This window comes from Vanessa cardui, chromosome 27, assembly GCF_905220365.1.
Source record: "Vanessa cardui chromosome 27, ilVanCard2.1, whole genome shotgun sequence".
NCBI classification, from domain to species: Eukaryota; Metazoa; Arthropoda; class Insecta; order Lepidoptera; family Nymphalidae; genus Vanessa; species Vanessa cardui.
In genome coordinates this window covers 2,964,480-2,980,524 of record NC_061149.1, presented here as the reverse complement: position 1 = coordinate 2,980,524, position 16,045 = coordinate 2,964,480, and the positions used below count along the sequence as shown (strand labels likewise).

Here is a 16,045-nt window from a genome sequence, read left to right as displayed (position 1 = left end):
AAATGCACATAAATACAAAAATACTAATGAAACACTGTCTCTCTGTCTGTTATTCTTTCATGGTTAAACCACAACTTAATTTTAATAATATTGCTTATGAAGCAAACCTGAGCCTAAACGAAGGACTACTGTATAATAATTAAACCTGCTGTGATGACCAGGGGAATAAATGGGCCACTCAAATTGTCTATATAACATGTAAAATCAAAGAAAGAATGACAATAATAAATCTTACTTTTCAATATGATTTTCTAATAACTAATCCATATTGTGCACTAATAACAGTTCTTGATTAATATATTTTTATTTATAATTCCTCACGATTCCACTTAATCTTATTATTAACTTAATGTTTCAATTCAAGTGTAGTTCACAATCAAAATGCAATTTTTTGCACATCCATATTGAATTACAGATTACCCCAACTAATGTTATAGCATTAATTCCATGTTAAATGTTTAAGAGCTAAAAGCATTCATGAATCTCAACTGTACATTCATTCATTCTCCTGCCCTTATCCCAATTTTATTTGGATAAGGGCAAATAATAATAAATAATCTCAAACTGTAAATATTGTCTTAAAATCAAAGTTAAATATTGTTTTTAACACAACTCAAAATTACACATTAAAATTTAATACAAAATGTTGTTTGCCATTTTTCTTCACCAGTATGTCCACCGATAACCATGGTGTTCGGTTATTGTATAAGAGTTTGTGCTGAACCTTCTAACGGCAACAGACTAAAACAGAAGATCGTATTAAACCTACCATGATATCATTAAAGTGGCAACATTATTATAATAAGATACTAGACTCAAATCAATATCAAAAGAAAATACCATTTTTATGTATAAGACATAATTTTTTTCTACATATATATTGTAATTTTACATGAATTAATATGGATAACATCTTATAATCAATGTTTTACGATTGAAATAACTATATTCCTATGATATTGACATAATAACACATGTAATGTACTGTTGTCCTATGACGCCTTGCATTTGAAATTGAATTGGAAATTGGGATGTTATGTTCACTTCCATTATCAACACTAGATCACTCAAGCTTCAAACTGGATCACAACCATAATAACAAGTATTAATACATTATTGCTGTGCTGTGCTGTAAACTGCTATAAGTGGGTGGTATCTACCCAGACTGGTCAAACCCTATCAGTAAGTTAATGATTGAAATTCAATGATATCAAGAATGTGGAAATTTGACACTAAATATAGCCATTGATATTGATCCCGTGCTTAATATCTGGGAGTTAATTCTACATGATGGTTGTAACTGGTTCCTGATTCTTATTTCTCACAAAAACAAACCTCAACAGAAGCATACCCGGAGAAATTTTGGTATGATATAACGGTTAGGATACATTTGTGATTCCTTTTGATTTGATAAGACCCTAACCCATCTGTAATCAGATCGCTGTGCTAGAATAGGAAAACGGTAAGACAGTAATGATATTATGTAGTTTGGTATGTTTATAGTTCAAGTTTTATTGAAGGATCATAGGCTACTTTTTTTATATTATATTTATGTCTAAAAAGTTTTATGAAATTTGTTCAGGTAAAATTTACGTGTGTTTAGCTATTTAATACTATAAATGCGAAAATAAGTCTATTTGTTTGTTAAGCTTCCACCATTGAAACGAATTTAATGGAAATTGTGATGAAGCTAGCTTGACTAAGGAAGGACATGGATATATTTTCATAAATTTTCCTGAAATGCGAAAGAAACCGCGGCTGACAATTAGTATTTATATTTCTTAATAATGTTGATACTTCCAAAAATCCTTTGTTCAAAATTTCAACTTTCTAGAATTAGTCGTGGTTGTAAGTTGATACTTTGATACAAAGTTATAGTAATTATAAACGCCGGCCACGCAATTGTTTTTATTAATATTGACTACTTTATATAAGCTATAAAAATAAATGTATTATCTATGATTAAAATTGTACGAAAGTATTATTAGTGTATATTGAAACAATCATGTTTGGTGCAAAGCATAAGATACGGCGATTAACCTTTAAAATATGACATTGGCGCCAAAACTTTTTTTGTGGTTTCATATTCTAAGCGTCAAAAATAGGCACTATCACAAAACTCATTTTCTATTACAATACTTTAAAAAAGTTTTTATATTTTGTCTTAAGTTTTAATGAAATTCTAAAAATGCAAATTTATAGAATTTGTGTGTTAGTAATAATTATTTGTTAAATAATCTCTTATATCTTGTACTTTATAAAGATAGACATCTGGCAAATAGCTAGTTTTATCGATAATGTAATTATTAATCCTTTCAAAATAATTAATACCTATCAGTTACGATCCATTCGAAGTCATGGTTCGTTTGTTTTTCGTCGATATAATTTGATATATTTCTTGATCGATCACAGATTAATAATAAAATAATTTATAAAAGAAAAAAATATAAAGTACTACAACAGATTTTAAGATTTGTTGAATATCATCGAAAAGAAAATCGAATTTTATTTTTTTAATTTTCATATATAACTTCATATAGCAATATTTACCCGAGAAAAAAAGTAGTTTGCAAATTTTTTTTCATTACATTTTATTAAGCTAATAAAGCTAATTAATAAAGATTTAAATACTTTATAAGCCGTCTGCAATAATATGCGCCATCTCATTAATTAAACCAATCAGACATACCAACGTGGATCTCCACGTGTCGATTATAATTATATCGTTTCATTGATAACCCAAACCACTTGTATTTGCTTAAGCCAATACTCTGTTTAGTCGTGATACACAAAATGGCGGATATGAACGTTGATAATTTGGAAAATATTCACGATCTGTTAGGAAACGGTGATCCTAATCATGTGCCTTCGACGAAGGAATTGCTAGAGATGCTGGAAACGGCTGAAATAGATGATGAAATGAAAGCGAGCCTGAAGAGCATGTTGGCTGGTGATGTGCCGCAGTTTTTCGGTGGCCAGGGAAGCGGTACAGTTTTGGCCGTCGTTTTCGCATCTTTGATCTTCTTAATTATTCGTAAGTTATGTCTAAAATTAACTTATCACGAGAGTCATTTTATTATGTAGTAACTATCATTTTTAATACGTGTATCTATTTTGTAATAATGATACAATAACAGATAACACAAATACTTGGAAATCATAATATTTAACAAGAGTCTAATATATAGATAAGTTATTGTGTCTTTGATTAATTCTATATAACGGAAAAAACAATTACTTTATACGTACAAATTTTATGTTTTAAATTTCATAACGAGGTAAAATAACAAACATATACAAGTACATATGTAATTTTCCAAAAATAATTTCTCTGACGCTTTCTCGGTTAAGCTGCTATACCTATTTTGATGAAATAAAAGAACATATTTTTTTAATTCATCCCTCTTGAGTGTAAATAGAAATTTCAAGTGCGTTAAGTGAGATCAGCTAGCTATTAATGCATAATAATGATAAATATTATCACTTATAGATAATCTGGGGCAATTCGAATGGCTTCGAGAAACCTTACTGTTGTATTTGATTCCAATTCAAGTAACTTTAAGTGAAATATCAACCTTCAAGTTTTATATTACAATCATTGTTCGGAGAACAATTACTGAGAGGTTTTTTCTATGATTCCTTTGTAAGATACATCCGTATTTTCCTTATCGATGGTGATTTTACTTTGACTATTATGGAGGTCTTCGAGCTTTTACTTATTAAATTTAAAGGTTTTAATTATAACATCCACACTGATATCTTTATAATTTATTAATAAATAAAGATATTTTTATGAATACCTACAAAACTAGATATTTTATGCATACCTTTTATTATATTATAAAATTTGTTTTAACGTTTATTTTTATAGCAAACCTTGGATAACTTTCTCTCTACCTAACTTTCATTCTTATAATTTTATAAGAAACACCAATGATCTTTACGTATACCGCAAAAACTGTTAAAAATACATTTCAGTTATACAAATTACAATTTACACGTATGATGCAGAATAAGAATCTTTTTGAATTACTCATTTAACATAACGGCAGCCCTAAAGACTTTCTATTGTTTTACAAAACACTACAATATAATTTTATTGCTGTGCAATATTTTCTTATGATTATAGCGAGTATTATTTAGTAATTCTAGAAATAAACATTAATATATATATCACCATTATTCAACAAATCTAATTTAGATTGCATTACATTATTCATAATCACCATACAAAGCACTGAATCATAATTATGAAAGTCCAGTCTGTTATCCTACTGTTCAAATCGGTTACTCGCCCTTAGACGCTGCGCCGTATTGGCCGTAGGCGATAAGAATATGTCCTATACAATGAATTGATAATTAACAAAATTGAAAAGTACATTTGTTTTATTGACTCTGCCGTATACGGGATATTTTAATCTAATAGGAGGAGGAAGAGGAGGGGGAGGAGGAGTATAGGTAAACAAAACTTTATTTACATATTTGTTGCGACTTACTAATAGCTCTGTTACATTATGCACTATAATTAGTTCTTGATTAATTTATCTTTATTTATAAATACAACATTATACCATTTCACTCAATGATGTTGTAGTAAACAGAACAAGAAAACGTCCTAATTGGGACGTTTGCCTTTAGTCGTTTTACGTAGTAATACGTTATAATAAATCATAATTACGTAGTAATACGTTTTGCGTAATTAAAACATCTAGTTATCCCTTATTGTTTTTATCAAGCTATCCTTTTTACTTTTAATGAAATGTAAAATAAACGGTCCCCGGCGTGGCACACTTTTTTCTGTTGTTTAGTATGGATATAACATATCTGTTTATTAGAATATAATGGATTTCACTACTTATGTATCTACCTTAATCTTTACTAATATAAAATCTTTTTTACGAAAATCTTGACGGTCAAAGTATTTTATTCTTTACTTTTTTTCTTACTCATTTGTAATGACTATGATGTTTATGCATACGTTATTTCCCTATGTATGACGCAACATTCTATGAAGACCAGAGCTGCATAGAAGATTTAGAACTTTTGTATTCTGAACTCTTAACTGTTACCATCTGAGAAGATTTTCAGTTCTCACTCACCCGGTCGGTGATGTTCTAAAGCCAGTAGGACATTAAACTAGATATTTCATAAGATCGATAATTTTGTAATTTGACGGTACCGTAGCTAATGTTTTAGGTCGATTGAGTGGTGCATACAAAGAGGGGCTTGTACAAAGCTTCACGGTGTCTTAGCTGATGTTCAAATTCGTTTATTTGATCGGTTTACAGAGGTAGCTTTTACAAAGCTCCATTAGTTAGATTCCATTATCGTATATTTCTTACTTTATTGAAAACGTTCTCTAGTTTAGAAGATTTAAAGCACTTATTTTTATATAATGCAAATTGGTCTAACAACTCATATTTTTACGGACAAGTATTGAGACTTACTCAGATAGACGCTGCTCTAATGCCAGATGGATAACTTAGGCGATATTGATTATCTTATTTACAAGTGAAATAAGATAATCAGTAATGTAACTGATAGTGAATATATGTGCGTATATCGTATATAATGGCCTAATTTAAAACATTTATATCAATAAAATTAGATTATATCCTCCTGACGCCTAAGCATTTACTGAGTTCACTTGCAACAAGGGCCGAATGTACTTTACATAGCAATAAACTGTTTTTGTTACAAAGGCCGAGACCTTGTCAGTTAAATAAAACATAAACTAGGGGTTCTCCCGAGTTTTCACTAAAACAAATGTTTCTTAACATTATTTGACGAAGACATTGAGTTTACATTTGTTTAGATATTTTTTGTCTTTTATAAAGGACTTCAGGTCATTAAGGCATAAGTAGGTTAATTGTATAAATAAAACAAATGATTACATTTATTCATATAATTTAATGTAACGTCACAAATGAAGTACCAAACATAAATAAATTTATTTATTTTTATCAATATAATACAAAAAAGGTTACAAGACTACCCAATCAACATATGTCAATCTTCAAATGTCGTACTTCCTTGGTAAACCAAAATATCGCATCATCAGTGGTGACATCAAGATCATAATTATACTTCAATGAGTTCCGTAGCTGAAAGTAGCACAGCCAGCACGCCGTCTGCCCCGACCTCGACAATCAGAACTCCTCCCGAGGATACTAGAACCGCTTCGACCTCTTGACAAATTGCTATCAACGCTGTCTCAACTGTCGCTCATGCTTCATCTGCCGATGATCGGGATTCATTGCTAGAAGCCTCAGCGAAATTTTGATCCTCACTCGAGTTTTCAAACTCGGCGTTATTCAATAATTCCGTGATATCGCTGGTTCGTAACGCTGAAAATAATATTACGCTACTTTTGGTATGAACGCCGAATGTGATATACATACGATCAATTTCATATATTTAAACTATGAATAACGAACGAAGTGCCTTCCTATAGGTTTAATTTATTTACGACGGTTTATTTAATATATTATTTTTGTATTTCTCCCCAAAAGTACGCAAATTCCAAAGAATATTTACTAATTTTAAATTATGTAAAAAAAAATCATTAAAACAAGTGAATTTAATAAAAATATTTGAAGTTCTACTAACCCTGTCGGTGGCGTGCCGTCATCTTCCTGAATTCCTGAGCACGCTTCGCAAGAATGGCCGCCACTAGGTTTGATATTTCTATCGAACTCCATGGACAAACTATCGCCATTGCTTAAATTTCATTGGCTACAAGCAATCACTTGACCAATACTTTTTTAGCGGGTGAATACAAACAATCGGGAATTAATGCTACATAAAGGACGGTCGTCCGATGTCGAAATAAGAAGTTCAAAAATATTCGGCGTTTAGAGTACGATTTATTTAGCACTTTGTATAGTACGCGAGGTGTCAGGAGGATATAACATCGATAAACCGCGAAAATCGTTCCGTTCGACAAGTCTCATGTCTCTTGCGTAAATAATTTATTGATAAGAGATAACGCATGCTTTCATTACGTGAATTAATATAAAATAAATCGTATTTACTAATAACGGTTAAAATTTCTTGGAATAACTAGTTTTCCTTCAAGTGTATATAAAACAATTGAGTTATATGACAAGGCTTACAATCAACTATATATGCGTGAACGTCTAAGCGTGTAAACGTCAAAGCAAACTTGGACCAAGTCGTCTCTTCTCTTCTCTCTCTGTTTCTCTTAATAATTTAGGATTACGGGATTCTAAATTAATAAGAGAACAGATGTAGAATTCTAAGACAAAACGTGTAAGTAGAGTAAACGGGCTATGAGATTAAAAAATCGATTTAAAATCTTAATAATATTTTTAATTACCCAAAATCACACATTTCGACTGATAACTTGTGATAGTTATTATTTATATAAAATTTATCAAACACGGTTCGCGGTCGCAATGATATGACAGTCGCTATCGCCATTGTGACATGTGATTGGGCAGTTGAAATTAAGTTGCATTTACAAAGATAAATACGTCCTTCAACGACTTTATTAGTTTATCTAAAGGTGTTGATTTATAACGTGTGGTGAGTTTTATTTATTACTTACTGATAAAAATAAAAAATAAAACTTTTTTTTAAATCTTATCGGTCATTTATATGTCTAAGGAGTTTGCTTAAAGTATACAGTGACATTTGAAAATGCTACTACTGGGCTAAAATTTTCATTAGACATAAGCAGGTTTCCTCACGATGTTATCCTCCACAACCGAGCTTATCGTATATTTAATGTAATTTTGGGACACGCTCGTATTTGAACCGACATTTGAAAGTTAAGATTAAACTTTTCAAGCCACTGTGTCATGTCCACTCATTTAAATAAAACATTTTTTTTTTTATTAATAATTAACGTTATTCTATTTTATTTTCCCGCGCAAAAAGAAAATGGTTGACATCGACTTGTCGAATTCGGACATGGACTTGGGCAGTATGATCAAAGACCAAGTCGCCCAGTCGATTAAAAACGTAGACGTATTGTCTATGCTCCAAAAAATGGTCGCCTCCACACCTGAGGACGAAGAATCTGAGGAAATACGCGAGAAATTACAGGGAATACTGGCGCAATATAACAATTTGCCGGAGAACGAAAAGATCCAATTCGTCCAACAATTGAAGGATGTTCTCGCTAGTAAATTGGCAATGAAATTGAAAGATACCCCGATCGACTTAAGTGGTGTCGAAGGCGCCATTATGGAAGCGGTCGCGTCACAGCTGTATGTCGTTGCGGCCGCCATATTTGTTTTTGTAGTGATTTTGGGTACGTTTGTTTTATTGAGCTTTTACGTACGAAATAAATATTAAAATAACTACAGACATGTACGGCGATGTTAAAAAACGAATACTATGTAATTAAATGAATTATAGGAAGAAAAGTATGATCGTAAACAGAAATAAACAATTCAGGCCTTAAATTGAACGTGAACGCGATATCATTTGTCTATGACTTGATTCATTAACGATTTGTGAAAAAATTGCGATTTGAATTTCGAAGAAGTTTTAAAACTAGATATAAGTATTTAAACGGAATAAAGTTATTATATTAATATAATATAAAATATAATACTAGATTGTAGTGCATACAGTATAGCTATTTGCAAACCGCATGGAAATAGTTAAACTTTTTAGGAATAAGTATTTATGAAAAAAATATGTTAAGTACTAGTTGTTGCCCACGGCTTCGCTCGCATTTTGGGGGTTTGGTTGTCATGACTGTGTTAGGCAAAGAAGTAGGCTATGTCCTAACTTGGAGTTCAAGTTTGCTTCATACCAACTTTCACCAAAATCGGTTCATTGGTTTGGTTGTGAAAAAGTGACACACAGACAGAGATACTTTCACATTTTTTTCTATGGTATAGGTTGGCGGACGAGCATATGGGCCACCTGATGGTAAATGGTCACCATCGCTCATAGACAATGACGCTCTAAGAAATATTAACTATTCCTTACATCGTCAATGCGCCACCAACCTTGGGAACTAAGATGTTACGTCCCTTGTGCCTGTAGTTACACTGGCACACTCACCCTTCAAACCGGAAAACAACAATACTGAGTACTGTTATTTGGCGGTAGAATAACGGATGAGTGGGTGGTACCTACCCAGACGGGCTTGCACAAAGCCCTACCACCAAGTCTCCCACAATAATAATAATATATAGTATAGATTGGTTCAAGTTTGCCTTATACCAGATTTCATCACATTCAGTTCATTGGTTTGGTTGTGAAAAGTTGGGATAGATTGGTGAATATCATCCTCCTGCCCTTATGACCATACTTATGACCATACTTCTCTGTCTGACGTTATCTCACAAGTAACATTCTTACCATCCATATAATCTTTCACATAATCCATCCCTCGTTTCTTTGGTCGTCCCTTACCTCTATATCCGTGCAAATTCTCAAAACCTTCCTCACAACATGGTCCTCTAAATAATAACAATTAATGATATTAACAAGACGGATTAATTACCAATTTTAATCAGTAATAGACATGAGACATAGGCCTCTCCAAGTGCACGCCAAGACCACAGTGGCGTGCACTTGGAGAGGCCTATGTCCAGCAGTGGACGGATACGGGCTGGTGATTATGATGATGATGATGATGATGAATTAGTAATTAGTTTCAATCATCTCTACTCTCTACTTAGGTATATTATAAATGCGAAAGTAACTCTATCTGTTACCCCTTCACGCTTAAACCGCTGTAACGGTTTAGATGAAATCTAGCGAGGAGATAGTTTGAATCCCGGGACAATGACTACTTTTTCAATTCACGCATTGAAAGTGTAAACTGGTAGGCCACAGCGTATTTTGTTGTATGTTTAAAATACTAAATATGCGAAAGTAACTATTACGCTTAAGGATTAACACTAAACCGATTTTGATAAAGATTTCTTGCAAAGCAAGACCCTTAGACTTTAAGAAAAAACATATATATTAAGCTATTTTATATAGGGAACATCTGACGGCCGACAATTAATATAAAATAAATACATAGGTTCACTCCACAGACGTAGAGGTAACTCGTAATCTCTTCTTGAGACCTAAAATATATATGCTGCTAAGCTTAATTTCATTATCCTACAAAAACAAAAGACGCACGGTTACCGATTGCCCTCTAATATAACAGATGTGCTTGTAGAGTTATCAATATAGAGTTAGTATCGTCCTTACCTACTAATAACACTACCTTTATTCTAATTATTAGTAATTTTAAGTGCGCCAGTGTAGCAACAGGCGTAAGGGATATAAAATCGTGCTTTCATACACGTTGGAACATTGGTAATAGTTGTATAAAATTGTTTTTCTTCTAACGGGGCCTTATTTTTAGACATTTGATACCAATAGATATGATCTACCTATATAGATAACAAGGACACAAGAGTAGTAAAGTCTACATGTCCTATTTACAAATGCGTTCATCGAACAAATTCTAAATCTTACGCCACACATACATGGTTTGTGATGGAGTCGCTTTTACTTTATAAAAATCAAATTGCAAATATGTATATAATATCCGTGACAATGCCTTAATTACAGCTTATGTTAATATACAAATATTTATAATAATATACGATTATTTAAAAAACTGTTTGACTGTACATGGAAAACATGTACTAAGATTATTGTTAGATATAAATTGAAACTGCTATTTTTTTAATAAATACTGAAAAATTATAAATATTAATTACTATTACTTATAAATCATTACTAATAAGTAATGATTTATAAGTAATTTAATTTAGAAAAAGACTGCCTTCATTAGGTATGGAAAAATATGTCGATTTAATTCACAAATTTTCAGACGTATTAAATAAAATGATTTGTTTTCAGTATTCTTCGGTTACAAACTCTACAAATCCATAAAGGACAAGGAAAAGAAGAGAGAAGAGAAGAAGAAGTTGAAACAAATGAAAAAGAAGAAGTAAGAAGCGTCAAGCTCGCACGGCTTCAGTGATATGCCTAGAAAAATATTTTAATCTGTATCTATTATGTCATTCTCAATTTAACTTTTTTTTTTAATATCTGGACTCAAAGCTGTAGAATAAAGCTGGTGCTACATTACAGGGCCAACTTTAAACAAATATTTTCTATATTTTTCATAAATATTATTTTATTTATATTCCATGTTAAGTATAATTACTGATACTTGAATTATTGTTTAATTAAACGTACGTAATATAAGTAATTTTATTTTATTTAATTAAAAATGTATTTGAATTATATTAGGCTCTAATTGTAATTGTTTTTTTTTTGTATAAAATATTTTTCAGGCACTATCATATAAACGACTGATTATAATCTTAAATAAGGACATATTTATTCTGTTGATGAATGTTTACTGGACGTATAGTTTTATTTTTTATCTGTTATTATTATTTTTTTAAATATTTAAGTCAGATTTCAAATATCGAATGATGTTCAAATTTTAATGACATTCCAATTATATTTTGTTAAAAAAAAGTTGTCGTGATTTTATGTCGTTTAATTATTAAATTAAACATATTATTAATAAAGTTAATATTTATCTGTTTTAATTACCTCATTTTCTTCTATATCTTTTGAAGGTTCCACAGATAAGAACCGACCGGAAATTTAATTGTTTCAGTGCTGTTTTACTCAATTCAAAACACTATTATAAATAGCTAGTGGAGTCAAATAATGTATGCAGACCAGTTCAATATTTTCAATTTAATATAATCTGAAAATTAAAAACTAATTAATCTCCTTCCTTTGTCTTTTGTTAATAAAAAAACAAAAAATCTATTCAATTCTACGTCAATAAAACTATTGATATTTAAAATAACAATTATTTTGTTAAAATAATATTTTTATTAAAGTCTTAGCTTTTAAAATTAAATAATAATAAATTAGGAGCCAAATTTAACGAAAAATATTATGATTCTATGCTTTTAATACAATTCAGTTATTTCTAATTACAAATACGTCAAAGATTTTATTTATTTTTTAATTTTATAATTTAAATTATATGTATTGAAAAAAAATATTTACGTATATAACATATAAAACTTTACCGCATTTTAAAATAACTTGATGTTAAAGTAACCATTATTGTAAATAAAAATTCCATATGTGAAACAAATATATAGTAATCAATATTGGTGTTACAATTAAGACTTAATTAATTACAAGCTATACATAATTTTTATCTCTGGCAATTATGTAGTTAAAAAAAGTGCAGTATAATATATTTATCAGTTATAGTGACAAGATATTAAAAAAATGTATCTATTTATTTCCAATTACTACATATATTTTTAAAACATACAAAAACATTTATTACAGAAAACTCGCTGCATATTTAAAAAAAATCATTGGTATACTTTTGACGTTCCTAAATAAATTAATTTTATTGTATATTTTATCGAATTAATGCCAAATAATTCCCGGAAGTTATAATTATTTCGATCTTTATTATTGTACAGGTTGAATTTAATTTATCCATAAGATCATGCTGTATTTTAAGTAGGTAGTATTTATTTCAAATGGTCTTATAATATTTATTACCTAAATATAAGTATATGCCAAATGTAATTATTTTTGTCAATTTTATTAAACCTATCTAGAACATACCGTGTATAAATGTTACGATTAATATATGTTTATTGAAAACTTACTCATTTTATTTTAAACTAACCTTCAGACATAAGACATATATATGTCATCGTAAGATTCAGTGGCGGATTTACTAATAGGCTAAGTAGGCTGAGAGTCGAGATAGCCCAGTGGTTAGAAAGCGTGCATCTTAACCGATGATTGCGGGTTCAAATCCAGGCAAGCACCGCTGATTCACGTGCTTAATTTGTCTTTATAATTCATCTCGTACTCGGCGGTGAAGGAAAACATCGTGAGGAAACCTGCATGTGATAAATTTCATAGAAATTCTGCCACATGTGTATTCTACCAACCTGCATTGGAACAGCGTGGTGGAATATGTTCCAAACCTTCTCCTCTAAGGGAGAGGAGGCCTTTAGCCCAGCAGTGGGAATTTACATGCTGTTGTTGTTGTAAGTAGGCTGGAGTCTAGGGCGCCAGATTTAGAGGGGCGGCAAATTTGTTATTATCTTACAGAGATGAAAAAAAAGACTTATAATTATATGTGTAATCCGTATACTCGTCACAAAATAGCGGGCTGGAAAAATAATCTAGTACCTAACTGACAGAAATATCACCTAGTTTATAATCATACTAATAACGGAAAAAAACCGATGTATTGAGGACGATAGAACACAAATCATAAATGTTGCAATAAAAAGTAGGGGCGGCCGAAATTGAATACCCTACTAGCCTACTAGTGGCAGATTTGTAAATCCGCCACTGGTAAGATTAAAAAATTCGTTACATTACAATCTATCCCGTCAGATTGTAATTTGTCGATACATTGCGAACTATGAAACATGATTTGCGAGTTAACGCACTATTTTTCGCTATATTGTAATCTATTAAAGGGAATCGGTCAATATGAACCAAAGTCATCGACATAGCCCACCGGATTAGTAAGCTGAAGTGGCAGTGGGGTGGCCATAGTTGTCGCAGAACCGATAACCGTTGGGGGAAACGTGTTCTAGAGTGGAGACCGCGTCTCGGCAAACGTAGTGTAGGACGTCCTCGGGCACGGTGGTGTGACGACTTACGCAAGACGGCTGGCAGGAGCTGGATGCGAGTAGCCCAAGAACGATCTCAGTGGCGTGCAATTGAAGAGGCCTATGTCCAGCAGTGGACGAGAGAGGGAGAGTACCGCTGGTTTTTTAGTGGGTAAACCCGGTGGACCTGTTCGCACTCGCTGTCCAGGGAACCGGAGAGTCACACACCCCCCACTTTCCATCACGTGGGGGAAGCTTTTCCAGCGAAAAAATAAAGCCTACTTATCTGTATGGTATGCATCACCTACCTAAGTCCATTGACTCTCATCTCCTCCTTCACGTCTTTCAGCCATCGCTTCCATCGACGCACATAACCTACTTTTAGGTAAGATCATAAGGCATTTTATCCGACATGGTCCTAATGTAGACATTACACATACATGTCTACAGTGGTGGCGCAAGATCGAATGTTAATGAGGGCAAGATAAAGTTTGCGAGGCCCGAGGTTTTTTTTTACAGTATTCCGATCCCAATGTTATGTGGTACTTTTTCAAATTTCGGGCGCCAGGCCCTTCGCACCGCGAGGCAGGCACTGCATGTCTATACCACCTTGATGAAGCCTACGGAGTTGTGAAGTTTTATTGCGGAAAATGTTTTCAATAACAGCCCGGGATTTGGATGTATGAAAATGAAAAAATGTTTATTAACAAAAAACAACATTATACAATGAAATGTCCGGTGGTACCCACACTAGGTACTTACCTATTCCTGTGTCGTGGGTAGCTATTGATAGTTTTACAGTACATGTTTATTGTTGTCGCTCGACTTAGAATTTAAATTATATAATTGTTTAACATACATTGCATAATTTAATGAGGACTGATCTTTGAGGTTGAACGAGATCGGTCAGGACAACATCGTCAATATCATCAACAGTAATAGTAATTTGTCTATCGGCTCAAATATCCAACAAATTTTGTCTAACTCTTGAAGTGATAATACATCCTTGTATTTAAATAACAAAAATGTCGATTCAATTTAGACGAATTTGACGACCTCCTTGGTCGAGTAGTGTGTACACCGGTTTTCATTGGTACGCCACCGAGGTCCCGGGTTCGATTCCCGGCCGAGTCGATGTAGAAAATTACATTAGTTTTCTATGTTGTCTTGGGTCTGGGTGTATGTAGTAGCGTCGTTAGATACTTCTGATTTTCCATAACACAAGTGCTTTAGCTACTTACATTGGGATCAGAGTAATGTATGTGATGTTGTCCAATATTTATAATATTTATTTATTTATTTAGACATACTTATTTTTTAATTACATTTTACTAAATCAGCTTCAAATATTTAATAAATAAATGAAACTATACGAAAAAAATTAAAAACATTTCTTATCCTTTAATTAAAATTATATATATACTAGATAACTTTCTAAGTTTATTGTGTTTCAAATAGTGATAGTATCAAAGAATATAATCTTAATCATGATTGAAAGAATAAAATATGGCACGTGTGTAACAAATATCATTTCGGGAACTTGATTAGATAATTGTGTATTTTTTTATTTTAGTTTTCAACATGCCTGGTCACTTTGGCGTTTTAAAGTTTTATTTTATTACTGAACAGTGAACTACAGCAGATCTTCACTGGACATCGCTAGAGCTAGTCATCCTTGGAAGACGTGGCCCACACTGACTTTGAAATACATGTTTTTTTTAAATGAGTTGAATATGATGTAAATGAGAGTTTTTATATATTTGTTTGAGTATATTATTGAACACTTAGGAGAAGATAGTAAACTATGTATTTAATCAAAGCTTTAATGCAATCCAGGGGGCCCTGCTCCGCGCTTGAGAGTGCAACCTCGATAACTCTGATGCCGCGTTTGTGTATAGATGACTTGAGAATCTAGCAGGGTTGCCAATGCCTATTCACATAATTCCCCAAAAATCTAAGCGAAATTCTCCAAAGTCGGGGAAAAAATGACCCAATTTTAAGGGAATATGGTATTTGATGTATTTTTTTGTGTTGACCTTTTTGATATGATATTGCGTCTCTACTAAGGAAACTATCTCGTCTATGTGTAGTCCTTTACTATACCTAAACCGAGGGTGTCCTATAATGAAAAAGTATTTGCTAACATGCTAACTAATAATCGACTACAATTTCAATTTTCATACTAACAAAACATCGGTTAGAGAATCAATTACCGATCATTTTGGTATAATATATAAATTTCCCCTCGTGTTCCCCGCACAGTGACAATCCCCACACCGATCCCCGAGCGACTTGCGATTCTCTGCATTTTGGGGAATTCCCCACACATTGGCAACGCAGGACTCTAGGATAATTCTGTATTCTTGATTTTTAAGCATAATAAAGAAATTGTAAAGACTTATAATGCCACTACTGCTTCACGA

At 32.1% G+C, this 16,045-nt stretch overlaps 1 protein-coding gene across 1 annotated transcript; it reads left to right on the top strand.

Moving 5' to 3' along the window:
* The first annotated feature begins 7,327 nt into the window (after nt 1-7,327).
* LOC124541128 lies at nt 7,328-11,413 on the top strand. The gene is made up of 3 exons (XM_047118970.1): nt 7,328-7,548; nt 7,903-8,278; nt 10,852-11,413. The coding sequence occupies exons 2-3, from the start codon at nt 7,906-7,908 to the stop codon at nt 10,944-10,946; spliced, it is 468 nt and encodes a 155-aa protein (XP_046974926.1). The 5' UTR covers nt 7,328-7,548; nt 7,903-7,905; the 3' UTR covers nt 10,947-11,413.
* Nucleotides 11,414-16,045: the final 4,632 nt, after the last annotated feature.